Source organism: Benincasa hispida, chromosome 4 (genome assembly GCF_009727055.1).
Source record: "Benincasa hispida cultivar B227 chromosome 4, ASM972705v1, whole genome shotgun sequence".
Classification (NCBI taxonomy): Eukaryota; Viridiplantae; Streptophyta; class Magnoliopsida; order Cucurbitales; family Cucurbitaceae; genus Benincasa; species Benincasa hispida.
The window spans coordinates 45,592,609-45,608,365 of NC_052352.1; the positions used below are offsets into that span (position 1 = coordinate 45,592,609).

The window sequence follows — 15,757 nt, forward strand, 5'->3', positions numbered from 1 at the left end:
ATTGTAGGGGTAGGAGTAGGGCCCCAAACGTCGGAATGAACAAGGCCAAATGGTTGATCACAGAGAGATGTAGAAGTAGGAAATAACAAAATAGGTTGTTTTTCCAGTTTGCAATGTAAACAATCAAATGAACGAAATTTAGAGGAATTACTTAAGGTACAACCAGAAATTAGGCTATGAAGTTTGTTAGATGATGCATGGCCAAGACGAAGGTGCCATTGATACGTATCAATATTTCTGACAGTTGCAAACATAGATGGTAGAACAGGAGGCTGAAGGGACGTGAGCTCAAATAATCTTCCCGCTTTGCGACTCGTGCCAACCATATGACCTGTTCTCAGATCCTGAACCTGACAACCATGAGAGGAAAAGAGAACAGTTAATCCTAGGTCATACAGATGTCCAACAGTGACAAGATTGAAAGTCAAGAGCGGGACATGATAAGTAGTGGATAGACTAATACTCAGTGTACTGACAGTCCCAACATTAGAAATAGGCATGTGGTTACCATTAGTAAAATATATCGAAGGCAGGGATTCGAAGGCAGGGATTCTACAGGGGTGGAGGAAGACAGTGAGGCCATATTTGAGGTCATGTGATTACAACAGGTTGAATCGAGGAGCCAAGATATACCTAGTGTGAAGACAAAGGCAGAAGAGTTAGGAGAGAGCACCTGTTTCAATAATTCTTGTAGATCGCTGATCTGGATACTTAAAGGATTGGGGGGTACCTCATCCGAGGCAGTGGCAATTTCCGTGACAGACGAAGATCCATGTTTGGGGGAATTCTTGGATTTATTGATGTATCCTTGAGGCCGAGGTGGTTTGGTAGGACAATTGTCCAAGATTTGACCCCTTTTGTAACAGTATATGCATTCAATGGTGGGGCAACTGGAAAACTTGTGGCCATTCTGTTTTTAGTTCTTGAAAAAAATCGACTCAGTTGGAAATCGTGAATGGCTGGTTACGAGGGTAATGTCCAAGAAAGGAGAGGAGACTAACCCAAGTCACCTTTCCTCAAAGACAATTTCCTGAATCGCTGCATCAAGAGATGGTAGTGGCCACAAGGCAGCACGAACAAACCCATACTCAGGATGAAGCCCCATAAGGACCTTGAATGTCGTAGATGATCTAGCTTGATCTTAGCCTTGTCTAATTGAGTCCATATAGGTTGAAGAATAACAAGATACTCATTCACGGATTGCCTAATCTTCTAACTTGTGCCAACTAGAGTAGTATGAAGTTAATAGTAGTAGGCAAGACCCCTACACCTTACTTTTCCCTGTTTTTAACTATGTTTACAGTTAAGTTAAGCAAAATGTTGGGTTAAGTACCTAAGTTAGTTTGGATTAGTACGTCTCGAAGTAAAAGATGAGATTGAAGCTAGAGAAAATGGTTAATTAAGGAAGCTTTGCTTTCATTTACATCATTCTGACTTTACAAAGGAAATTTTGGGCTAATTTTTTATCGTGCTGAAGGATGCTTGAACATCGAGTAAGCACTAGGCGAACATCAAGTAGATACTGCCAAACGTCGAGTATTAGTGAGCAAGGAAGGAGGCGAGCATTAAGTATAAGTGATCTAGAAGGGTCGAGCATCGAGTTGATGCTGTCGAGTATCGAGTATGTGTGAGCGAGGAAAGAGGTGAGTGTCGAGGGTGAGTAAGGAAGGCTCATGTGTTGAGTTCGAGCATCGATGGAGGAGCGCGTGTCGAGCAAGCTCCCAACGTTGAGTTCCCCATCGAGTAGCGAGTCCTCCCATTGAGTATTTAACAAAGAGTCCTGGAAATGTTTGTCGAGTAAAGACCTCTCCTCATCAAGTTTCCCCAACGAGAAATGAGTTACTCGAAACACTCAGATTTAAATGCTCAATTTTAGACTCCTCTTTTAGTTATCTAGAAAGATGGCATAATCTTGACTCTTGATCTCCATTAATGGGTGAGGTGGCTTAAGGAGATTTCCGATTAAGGGCTGGACAGTGGTATAAAAAGAAAGAGAACTTCAAGGGCTCGTTTTGGACGTTTTACTTAAGCAAACCAGACGAACTTATTACCATTGGAAAGCTATTCGAGTCTAGTTTATGAAATTGAGCCTTTGGAGGGGAGATCTCACCAGAAAGAAGGCCGAAGAAGGAAGGAATAGTTGGAGGTTCATTTGGGCATTTTCGGGCATTCGACAAAGAAACATAGATTTATAATGAACCACTTGGATTTTTAAGCTGAAACTTTAAGGTATTCTCGTAGACACCATTCCAAGTATGTTTGTAGAAGGAACCTTCGCAAGAATAGGCCTATGGTTTGAGATATATATAGTTTGGGAAGTTAACCCTAGAATTTTTACTCGAGCAGGAAGTTGCAGTTAAACCACAAGGAGTTTCACATTGAAACTTTGAGGTATCGTTGGTAATGAAATTCCGAACATGTTTGGAGAAGGAACTTTCATAAATTGCATTCTAGTTTTCATGTTATTTACATTAGAATTTGAATCTAGAAAATGTTGGACGATTGGGTAGTCCCTTGCCAAGTATGAGCTTAGTTAAAAGAGTAGTCTTAAAAGGGAGGCCAAGTAGCAACTAAACTCTTATTTTTTGATGTGTAGGAATTACGTCCATTGGGGAGACCTACAAAGCTTAGGAAGAACCAAGCCCGAGGATTTGTGAGTGACTAAATATTTTCAAACATGTTCACGAAAAGGACATGCGTTTCAAATGAATTTCATGTTAATGTTCATGGGTTTTCAAAGCAACTAAAGTTATACTCATGTTTTTAAATGAGTTTTGTTAATCCTAGCGTATGTTGAGAATCTATGAAAAGTAGAGCAACTACCTGTTATTAATTGTGAAGCATGCATGTTGACTAATAGTGATGCTCGTATTTTTCCATGAATGTTATGTTTCTAATTTATCGGGTATCGAATGTATAGAAGGTATCCAAGGAAGTACCTAAGGTATTGACGGTACTTAGTATACTCCACATGCACATAGGTAATTCCTTATGAGAGGCCGGAGTATGGGTCTCCTGGCCACAATATTCATTAAGGGATCGAAGTATGGGTCTCACGACCTTGTATGGACATTGGGAGCTTGAGCTATGAATGCTTGTTTTCAACTAAGGTTTGGTAGCATGATTGATTATAACGTTATGATTAATGCGTGATACTATGTAAGTTGCTTGAGGTTATTTTGCAGCATGTCATTTATTTTACATTAAAGCATATGAAAGGTTTGAGAAGAAATGTATTTCTATATGTCACTCACTGGGCAATCAACTCATAGTTTTCAAATGTTTTCCCTTTTTCCAAGTAGCGGTCAGTTCCCTTGCGGTTGGGTCCATTGTAGCTTGCCACCCAAAGTTTGGTGATCTTAAAAGAAGCTTAGGTTAAACTTTTTTTGATGTACACACATTTGGAAAGGAGTTGGAGACTTGTGAAACGCATTTTCCTTTGGGACACATGTTATTTTGGTCATCTTATTTTGTTGGACACATGTTTGTTTTTGGAACTGTAATTACGACTTGCACTATTTAATTTCATGGATGTGTTTTGTGCCAAGTTGTTGCATATTCAAGTTTAAGCAGGTTCACTTAAGTTAGGCAGTAAGTGCTGGCACCTAGGTCGGTAACTGCTGTTGCATATCCTCTTTCAGTTTTATAGGGTAAACTGGGAGGGGGTTGTGACACACAGTTTGGAATCTTTCGGACAGAAAATCCCAAAGTTCTTTAGTTGTGTCGAACACATTGAACTGTGTATGAATGGCTGGGATGGAGGTATTATCGAATCAGGTGTTTATCTGTTGGTTCTTGCTGTCCTAGTCTTTTATTCTATCCATAAATTTACTGCCTTCTTCAGTGGCTCATTAGACAGGCTTAAGGACATCAGCTGTTACCATTCACCACAATTTACGACAAATCAGAAAGCTCTTCATTTGATAGGTCCAGGTAAAATAATTGGTGCCATCATGGATTATGCTAATAGGACGAAAGGCATCATTTTTGTCCATTTAAAACAAGGAGAAGAAAATATAGCATTATGAGTCAAAGAAAAAAAACCAAAATCAATTGGCAACAAGATCGGCTCAAAATAAAACAAAAGGATCGGTTAAAGCTCGACTTGATCACGACTTGACATGTGGTTCTTCACCGACTCAGGTGTGAGTCACAAGTTTGGTGCAGGTCAAGACTTGGGTCGAGTTCTTCACGTGCTTCGGATGTGAGACATGAACCCGAATCTGGATCGGGGATCGGGGATCGAGGGTCGAGTTTTTCACAGTAACTTCGAACAGGAGATCTAGGTGGTTCTTCTTCATGCCAGACAGAGGATCTGGGTGAATGACACTAGTGCGATGACTAGACGATAGTGATAAAGAACAAGACGAAGAAGAAACCAGTTAGCAAGTCTATGATACCATGTAGAAATAAGATTTGAATGGAAGATTTTCTGTGTTTTTCTATTGATCAATTATACAGGTATAAATAACTTCATACAACACTAAAATTAGCTAACAAGAATCCCCTAACAAAGCTCAACTATCTAACAAAAGGAGACTTGACTTTGCAACCTGAAAATATAACAAAACTAGTTTACAATTTAACATCAATCATTGGATATCACATTCTTTAACATATTCAGAGTAAGCTTGCCTCTTAAAATGATAAATGCAAACTAAATAGAGACTAAAAAGACGAGCTTATCTTTTGAATGTCATTGCATCAACCTTCCAATTGTTGGGATTCGTGTCCTAAATCTCATTATAATCTCGTAATTTGTAAACTTTGTATAAACATATTGTTGTTAATTAAATAAATGTTATTTTATAAGCATATACTCAATCGAATAAACTAAGATTCTAGGTTATTTTACGTAATTTAAATAAATATGTAGAGACATACAAGTGGATATGGAATATAACATATAGTTTATATACATATAATAAGGTTGTTATTATATGTATAATTATTATCAATTTAATTGATTAAATTAATATTAATTAATTAAAGGGAGGGGGTTACAACTCCCTCACCCTAATTTCTCTAAGCCAAATACGTGATGAGAGGGGTTAAAGAGAGGGATAGTGCTTATTTATCTTCCTCCATGAAATACTGAGAAAATAGTTCTTTCTGGAAAAAATTAAAAGAGAAGAAAAGTTCTTCTCCTCTCTCTCCTCCTCACTATCTTCTTCCCTCTTGAAAAACCCTAAAGCAGAGCCCACACCTCCCTGCATTCTCAATCCCTAAGGAGAATACATAAGACTCCATTTGGTGGTATCCCTTTTAAAGAAGGAGATCTGTTTGTGACTTGTTCGAGGGACTCTTAAAGAATAGTCTTCAAAGGTAAGGGTTTTTTAAACCCTAAGTTTTCCTTTATTAATGCATACTATAATATATGTAAATGCATATCTTGTTCTTGATTTACTGTAAAACTTACATTCAATGAAAAAATGGATTTGGGACGATCTTGCTTCCGCTCAAGGTTCTCTCCTCATAGAGTTCCTTCACCAACCTGTATCTTCTTTTCCACAATAATCTTTAGCTCCTCTAGATGATCAGTAATGCATTGAATCCAAAGGATATCACACTAACAAATGAACAAAAGAAGGATAGTAGTAGCTACCTGATACAGCCTTACCAAAGGAGAATCTTTGGAGGAGTCTTGAAAATCAAGATCATATTATGTTGAACTATAAATTTATTATATAGATTATTTCTAATCTAGAGTTCTTAGGGAGACATTTGAATTCTTATTTAAATTCCAAAAACAACACAAACAAGTTTTTTGAAGTTACTTTCTTAGGTCTATTTGACAACCATTTCGTTTTTTATTTTAAAATGTTGTGCTCATTTTCTTACAACTTCTTTATCATAGTGTTCATCATTCTTAACCTATTAAGCACAAATACTTCATGTGAGGCAACGAATCTATATCAAATTCATATCAGGTACCAGATACTTCCCACATATATATTTGACACATGATTTGGCATATCTTTTTTTATGCTGGCCATTTTTTTAAGAAAAATGGTAAGCAACTCATATAATAATTTTCAACCTAAAACTAAGCAACATATTTAAAATGCCCCTTGCCTAAGTTAAAAACTAAATGGAAAAAATAATAATAAATAAAAGAGTAAACTCTAGAATCATCTAACCTTCATCTTCACGTTTGAGTCCCCACAATGTCTCAAAAATATAACCCACTTGAATATTTTCAACAACTCAATGAAGAAGTTTTTACTTTATCTTCATACTTTTCCCGCTAATCTTTTTCATCTTCTCCGATCAATTTGAGACCCTTTTCTATTGCATTTTATTGATTATTATACTTCAATATATTTGATGTTGCTTTTTGTGTTGTTATTTCAGTGTTTATATTGTATTTTGTACTATTATCATTAACTTGACATTTTATGATTTTTTGTGAGTTTAGTGGATTACTTTAGTATCCTTATGTTAAACTTACCTACATCCTAGACTTTTTATTTTAAAGAAAAAAAGAACATAACTTCAATGTATCAGTATTCTAATTTCTTTTAAAAATTGACATATTGTCGTATACTATCGTATCCATATTATGTATCTATATACATATTTGTGTTTCATAGTTTCTAACTAAATACTTAAATTTTTAACTAAATTTCAAACACAAAATCAAGTTTTTAAAAACTCTTATTTTTTTGGTTTTGAAAACTTGGCATTATTTTTAAAAACGCTCTTAAAAATAGATAGCAGACTTTTAAAAAACCAATCCATATTATCTTTTCTTAAATGTGAAGTTAGTTAAATGTAAACAAATGGTAATCTATACTTAGTTTATCGGTACATAATATTTTGTTTAATTTTTGTTTGGATTCCTCATTTAAATTTGATAGAGCAAGCATTTCCAAGATGCACCTATCTCTACCACTTTATACATTCCGCTCTCATTACTAAAAAAAAAAAAAAAGAGAGAAAATTAAAATATTTAAATAAAGATGTACGAAGAATTTAGCACCTGCGAAACTATGATTAGACAATTTGGTGTGATACAAAAAGAGAAGGTCTAGCTTAGGATGTACCTAAGTATTTTTTTTATTTGATATATATATGTATATTAATTTTCACATCACTAGAAGAATTTCGGGCTTTAATGTCGGTTGACAACAAACATTAAAGATAGTGTTATTAAAACCCTTTAATGTCGGTTGTCTTTAATGTCGATTTTAAACCGACATTAAAGAGCTTTAACAACACTGTCTTTAATGTCGGTTGCAATCGACATTAAAGTCCTTTAATATCGGTTGCAACTGAAGCCCAAGAATCAAATGAAGCCCTTTAAACCGATATTGATGCCCAGAATCTGTCCGTTTTATCAATTATTGTCCATTTTTTTAAATTCCGTTGCCAAATCAATTTTTTCGGTCAAAAAGTATAACATGACATGTCATCATCGAACACTGTGGCTATGACATATTATTTATGTATGGATTTCAAATCTATTACATTTAATCTGCAAATTCTGCTATAATATTATAATTTAGAAGACCTACAATAATTTAGCCCTTGAAAACACAAATTACAAGTAATACAAACATTATGAGTTTACTGTCCATCTCCACTTGGTAAGTATGGATCCCTTAATAATTCTTCTTGAACAGACCCCCCAGCTTCAGCAATGTCTGGTTATAGGCATATTTGTCTGACCACTGTTATTCAAAGGATCACAAACAAAAAAGTTTTAAGACAAAGGATTGAAAGTGAAAATGTGATCAGAATTCATATTCAACTAACCGTGTTTATTGGGAATGTGTATAAATGGTACATTCAAGGCAAAATTCTTGTAGTGAATGTGTTGGATCTAGAGTTCCCCAAGAAAAAGCATAAAGAGGTTGCCGATACCAAATCTTTACTCCTTTGTTTGCACCTGCAAAACAAGAAAACTCAATAGTTGAATAAATGAGAGAATCTCTTTTTCAAGATCTTGAAGAAGAGAAGCTTGATTACCTAGATATGAGAAACGAAGATGATGAAAATTTTTGGCAGCATAACGATGCTACCATAACAAAACAAAAAATTTACCCTGAACCTGTTCAAAGAACACACTCCTAAAAATATTTCACAACCACTTGTTCTCAACAGAACTATCAGAATTCCCAAAAAATGAATATTCAAGAACACATACATCAATAAGCAAATTTTTAGCTCACAATGTACTTCAAATCTCAAAAGTTGTCACAAAAACTACCATAGTGCATGAATAGCCCACAAACTACCATAGTGTAACCCACAAACTCAAGCACCTTGAATCAAATCTAAACTACAAATAAATAGTACCCATGAGTCATAAACGGGTGTTACATTCTAATCCAATCTAAACTACAAAGAGGCCAATGGCCTTAAGAGAAATAATTCATTGCAATATGTTTACTCACCTCTTCATTGCAAGTGTGACTGTGGCGCTTCGGCGGAGATACAATTGATACTACAAACGAGTACTGTTTTCTCTAGCCAACTACACTAGTCCAACGCTCTTTAGACCTAATTGATACTACAAACGAGTACTATTTTCCTACAGTATAATCAACTAACAAGAAAAACATCCAAAAAAATGTCATATCACAAGCACATACTCTTAATGAAGAGACATTCAAGTAGAAAAGCAAATGTTCCTATCAACACTAAATACCCAATAGAATGAATATAAACTATTTTTCTTACATCATAATGGATAATCAAATTATCTTCTTTTGAAATCAATAGATTATGGAGGTGAGGGAGATGATATAATGGATAATCAAACTACCTTCTTTTGAACTCCAAGACCAACCTACAAGGAGAGTTTCAATATACATCTTGTTATGGTAGATGAAGAGATTGAGAGAACACAAATGTGAGACAATTTCAATAGACACAATATGAATTAAACTAAACTCGTAGGAGTATAATTAAGGAAGCAAGAGTTTTCTTGAAATAGGCACAATTCTCTTAAATTCTTATAATGCCAAAGCATTCTCCCTCTCAACAAACAAACAAACAAAATTGGGGCTTACAATGTCAAGCATTTTGATTATTCTCATTTCCTTATAAAACTCTATTCAAGAACCTACAAGAATAATAGATGAAATATGGAGTGCTTTCTTGGACATGAAGGAAAAATATATAGAAAAACTATTATTATAGAAAGGTCTGGAAAACAATATTTATATCTTAAACTTTTTTACCCTCAACAATATGGTAGAATCCTTAAAGTCGTTTTTAACCAATTATACATATTCTATAAACAAAAGATCATAAAAATGTCACAAAGTTGAAATTTTACTTTTCATTCTCTCAATACTCAAACAAACTAAAAAGATAAACACGAAGACTCGGAAACAAAGTTGAAATATAAATAACACTAATACGTTTACTCATTACGTACCCAAAATTCTTTAAGATATAGAAATGACCATCTCCATTAGCAAAAGCTTGAAGTCCAAAACTCGAAATGAAGAGCAAAACTATACTAGAAGCTGAAAAACGAAGATGTCACTAATAGAAGAAATCACGAGAAGAACAAAAAGAAAAAGAAAGACAGAAAAACGAATAAATGGTAAATTAATATGGTGATGACATTAGTAGAAACCAAAATTAGATCCAATTGAAAAGTGAGGACAAATTTAAATGAACATCTGTACCAATTTCCTAAAAAAGTTGTAATGATTCAAAGCCACCAAAAAGTGGATAAAGGAAATTCCCTTTTCACTGATGCTTTCCCTCGCGTTTTCTATATGAAGACCGTGGAAATGGCCCACCACGATGCTGACCCTGACCTTGTTCAACGTCTAAGCTTCCGAGGTCCTTTCCCACTGTGGACTTTCCCCTAACCTACTCCTCGTCCCCAATCCCTTTGATTTGTTCATAATTTGACTTTAACAACTTCAAAGATGGAGATTGCATCCTAGTAACAAGCAGTTTGCTCTCTCATCTTGAACTTCTGTATCTCCTCGGTGCTTCAAGAAGATGGAGTCCAATAAGATTAAACGGGTTATCGTAATCACTCTTCCGTCGCCGGACAATCTATCGTTGGCTAAATCCATCACTGCTTTCACGCTTACCGATGACTTCCCGGAACCTCTTAGTGAATCCGTTACCGAGGATTGCCCTACATCCTTGGTTGCTACCAGTGATTCCTCAAAAGATATAGAAATGACCATCTCCACGTCGACGATGGAATGACACAGCAGCAGAACGACGAACGACGACGGCGGCAGATCTGGAGACACGCAAACGACGGCGAAACAAATAGCAGATCCAGCAGAGACACGCGAATAACGACGAAATGAACAGCAGATCCGGCGGAATGACCAGCAAATCCACTTTGGAAGAGAGGAGTTTGGAAGAGAAGAGTGAGAAACGAAATGAGCAACAGACACGGGTTCGGAAGAGAGGAGTGAGAAAGCATATGATCTGAAGAGGGAAGTGTGAGAATGAGAGGAAAAAGAAAATAGAGGGAGAGTGAAGAGGGAAATGGAAAAAATGGGGGGAAAATAGAAAGTTAGAGGAAAAAGTGAAGCGGGTCTTTAATGTCGGTTTTAAACCAACATTAAAAATCCGCTTTTTTTTAAAAAAAAAACAAAACCGATATTATATATCCGATTTCACTTTTTCCAACCGACATTAAAGCCCAAATTCTTATAGTGCATTAGTATTGAATGATGGAAATGATGAATTTAAAACATTCATAATCATAAGAAAAATCCAACATTAGCCTTGGTAATATAAAATTCTACATCTATGCAAGCCAATTATTTGTTTGATTAAACCAAAATGAGTTTAACTCAACGTTAATTAACAAGCATTTTTTTTCCAATTAATCATCCACCTATAGATGTTGCACTAAAAAAAAACATGAAATTGATGTTATTAATCAACACTCTCAATTTTTAACGATTCTTATATCATCTTCTATCCTTGACAAGTGTTAAGTCCCCAACATCCATGCTCTCGTTCGTATTAATGGTAACAAGTTGGCTTGAGTTTGAAACTCCATCCAACAAATTGTCTCTACCCCATGAATAAAATTCAACCTGCTGCATCTGTCTCAGTACCTCCAACTTCATAGCTACCTCCTTCATGCTGGGTCGCTCCTCCTTTTTTACTCTCACACACTCTCTTCCTAACTCTGCCACCTTTTTTATTTGCTCAAAGTTTTTCTCCGTCGGCATTCCCTTCTCCACAACTTCTTCCACACGATCTTCTTCCATTGCATACAACACATACATCGCTAGACTCCTCTCTTCTTCTGGTCCATCAAAACACACTGCCTTCTTGCCCGTTATGAGCTCCATAAGTACAATTCCAAAGCTGTACACATCGCTTTTCTCCGTCAACTCACTCGTTAAATAATATTCTGGATCCAAATATCCAATAGTCCCTTGCACCATTGTGGATATTTGAGTTCCATCCAATGGAACAAGCTTTGACATTCCGAAATCAGAGACTTTTGCTGTGTAGTTTTGGTCTAAAAGTATATTATTTGACTTAATATCTCTGTGGATAATTGGAGTTGAAGTGGAAGAATGCAAATATGAAAGTACGCTAGCAATTTCGGAAGCTATTTTCAAGCGAGCTTCCCATGGAAGATAAGCTTGGTTGGTTCTGCGATGGATGTGTTCAAAGAGTGTGCGGTTGTTTACGAACTCGTACACCAACAATGGAACCTTTGTCTCCAAACAACATCCTATGAGTTTGACCACATTGCGATGGTTGATTTGGGATAGAACAATGACTTCGTTAATGAATTGGTTAGTTTGGGATTGGTTCACTAATTTTGATTTCTTGATTGCAACTGTCGAACCGTCATCTAAGACTCCTTTGTAAACGGTACCGAAACCACCTTTACCAATCATTGCACTGTCATCGTACTTGTTTGTAGCTTTCTCTAACTTTTCTTGTGTAAAAATTTTGAGCATGTCAGGTGATTGCCATTCAGAAAGATGTTTTTGAAGCATCAAACCTCCATTTTTCTTAAAAAACTTCTCTTTTTGTTGGATAAATTTCCACTTTTTGTAACCCAAGTATAACCATACACTGCCAATCACTAGAACTGCAAACCCCACACAAATTCCTGCATTTTATATCATCAATAATATACGTGTTAGATATATTATATTAAATTTATATTATCCATTAGTTTAAGCTTTTGATCAATCGATGATTGAAAATGGTAGAGTGTAATGTTGTTCCCTCTCCCCAATTAATATTCATTTTCACTTGTTGGGTCTTCTTCATATTTCAAGCACACAAGTGAAGGGAAGTATTAGATATATAATATTAAATATACATTCACCCATTAGCTTAAGTTTTTTTGGTACGATTCTTTGAAACCATTAAATTATGGGTTTTTGTTTTAAATGGTAAACTGTTGAAAATATTTACAAGTATAACAAAACTAAATATCATTGTCTATTAGTGATAGAGCACGATAAACATCTATTAGTGGGTCATAGACCGTGATAGACATCTATCATAGATAGATTTTTATCGTGGTCTATCGTCGTCTATCACTAATAAATAATGACATTTTGCTATATTTGTAAATAAGTTAATTTATTTTTCTTTATTTGAAAATAGTCCAATAAATAATTATAATAATTATTTTTCATTAAACTTTAATATCTATTAAAAATTAATTGAAAAATACACATCATAATCGTTTAAAATTATTTAAAATAAAGATGTCATCATTGGTTATTTAGAGTAAATTGAAGTATAAAATCTACGAATCTTGGAACAACAAGAAACTAAACTCCTCAACTTATCGTATTTTACATTTTTAATATAAAATTTAAGTAATATTTTTCTTGAAATTAGGAGTTGGTGTAGTGGTAATTGGGGAATAGATTGGAGCCCTAGGTTGTGGGTTTAAATCATGGCCCCTTAATTTTTCATATTTTGCATTTTTAATATAAAATTTCAGTAATATTTAACCATATATATACAAAAATCTTCATTCTTCCTACAACCAAAAGTTGGTGTAATGGTAACTAGGACACATGTTGATGTTGTGGGTTCAAATTTTTTTTTTTTATATAATTTTCTAAATTTAATTTGTTTTAAGATTAGATTCTGGTAGCGTTATTACCTATTGAAATTTTTTAGTCGTCAACTCAAAAGAAATTTAAAAGAAGAAAAATCAACAACAATTTTTTTTATTATAGATATTTTTTCAACCTAAAATTTTAGATTAAAGTCTCAACAACGTTCTATTGAAGAGGTATCATTAATATTTTTTTTTACCTAATTTTAAGATTTTATTACTTAGTATAGTATATATTTATTTTAATTAATTTTAGTATTAAAGCTACAAGATAATTTTCTCATTCCTGATCAGGATATAAATATCATACCATTCACAAGTAACTTTCATATTTTTCCCAATCTTTTAAATTTTCAAACTTTTAAATCTATGTAATAAATCATAATACTTTTATTGATAATACTTTTGTAGAGTTAAGTCTATATCAAAATGGAAAGATATTTTAAAAGAAAAACAACAATAGAGACAATAGAGTCATTATCTTCAAAAAGAAAATATACCTCTAATTCTAATAGATTTTATATAGAAATCAATTTCTGAGAAGTATTTACATATCCTGGTCTAAGAACTAATATTTCTAAATATGATGATTATTTAAGATCAGGTTCGTTGATATACTCATAACAATGTCTTTGTCAACCTTAGAATCATATTTTTTTCATTCAAGAAATTTGGATCGATTTCAACACATAAGAACTCATAGAGGACAGTTGTAGTATGTACTAAATTAGTTAATATATCAAGTTATAAATATTTTTTAAAACATTTTTTACAGTTTTTTAATTACATAGTATACAACATATATTTGGTACCAATTATAAACTCACCGATGATTATATGAATAGAAGACCTGGAGTTTGGAGTGCAACCTTCTCCTCCATATCTGCCATCTCCTTCATGGTTCTTGGGGCAATAGCAAGTATAGTTTCCTTGTGTGTTAACACACAAGTCTTTGTATGTACATTTATGGCTTCCATTCTTGCATTCATCTATATCTGTAAAATGTCAAAATCAATCTCAAAAAACAATTGACTATGAATAGAGTAATCTATCTTAGGATTTGATAGATAACTATGTGATTTTCCATCACAAAACCAAGCGGCTATGAGTTGAATATTAGATAACACGAGTTTTGATCTCAAAATCAATTGACATCGACAGAAATATCCCACTACTGGTCTCATAACATTGTAAGATCCTTGATTTTCTCACTTCCCAATCCTCAATATTTCTCCTCAAGATGGACATCTTTTTGGATTCACCATTTTTTTTTTTACCAAATACGCACGACGATGTCAAATGTCTCCATCTTTTCAATGTGAGATCCTTAACATAATCTAAACCGAAAGGCTTGAGATTCAAATCTCTCCACACGGGTTAGACGTAATATATATATAAAAGGATTTGGAAAAAAGAAATAGTAATTTTACCTTGGCAACCTTGAGGGAGATATGGATTTCCTTCAAAGCCTTCTAAACACTGGCAACGATAGTTAGATCCATCATCGAGAAAGCTAATCGTTTTGGTGTTTGTTCCACATATACTGCAATTGGTTTTATTCCCAGCCTTTAAGCAGGAAGTATTAGCCGGAATGGCCCAATCGAGCACCAATGGGACTTCCTCTTGTGTAAAATTATGAATATATTTCTCTGAGAAAGTGAATTTATCTTGTTGAACTACAAAAGCATACCCACATGAATTAAACTCGAGTACCTCACTATGATTATTGAAGCTTCGTACATCCAACTCCAAATATTTCAAGCCTTTAGGAATCTCCAACTGACAGCACCCATTCCCAGAGCAGGACCCATCTTTTATAGTTTTAGTACTGTTTCCACACAACGCCATGCACCCACTTTTGTAGCTTTGCCCCTCAATTTCACCAGAAATAAAAGCGTAAGTATCGCAACCAATGACAATAAACTTGTTGTCGGTGTTGGAAATGGTGAGATCGTAGAGTTCGAGTGTGGGTGTGTAGGCTTCACTAGGGCCATCTTTTGTGTAGCAATCTTTAGCTACGAATTGCAAGATGTGGAGCTGGCCTTGGATTATAGATATATTAGTGATATCTGTGTTGCTGTCTTTTAGAAATGCCTTTGGTGGATCATGACTTTTGTTGCACGTAATGGAGAAATCTTCGTCGAGGTAACACCCTTTCTTTATCCCGAATGGATATGGAATTTTCAAGTCCCCACACCGTTCGTCGCAGCCTGTTAACCCCTTCGCCGCCTCCGGTGCTGCTGCAGCCAAAGTTGCTGATAACAGAATTATGAGTTTGATAAGGTTCTCTGTTGCACTTCTCATTGTTTAGTCTCAAATTTAATTCAATGGAGATGACTTTGTGTGCGTTTGAATCTTTATAACCAACCTTAACCTCTTGCATGTGTTCTTAATATATAATTATAAAGACAAATTATACTAGATTAGTCTATTCAAATTAGAACAAAATGTGTGAAACTATGTTATAGAATTCGTTGTCAACTAAAGGAATGTACCAATTAAGATGTATCCCTTCTCACCATCCACATCCAAAAATATTAAAATATTTGAAAAAAAAAATTTATCACATGACAGACGATTTATTAGAATACATAGAGATAGTGGATATCTAGGATTTTTCTTTCTAACACATATAACGTTTACTTTTTGAAAACCATGAAATTTTGGTAATTTTTTTTTTTTTTCATTTTCAAATTGGATAAATCACGC

The 15,757-nt window shown here is 34.5% G+C and overlaps 1 protein-coding gene across 1 annotated transcript; it reads right to left on the minus strand.

The window, feature by feature from the left end:
• Positions 1–10,907: 10,907 nt before the first annotated feature.
• On the minus strand, positions 10,908–15,352 carry LOC120076221 (wall-associated receptor kinase 2-like). The gene is made up of 3 exons (XM_039029984.1): positions 14,479–15,352; positions 13,876–14,043; positions 10,908–12,076 (listed from the first exon to the last, which is right to left on the minus strand). The coding sequence occupies exons 1-3, from the start codon at positions 15,350–15,352 to the stop codon at positions 10,908–10,910; spliced, it is 2,211 nt and encodes a 736-aa protein (XP_038885912.1).
• Positions 15,353–15,757: the final 405 nt, after the last annotated feature.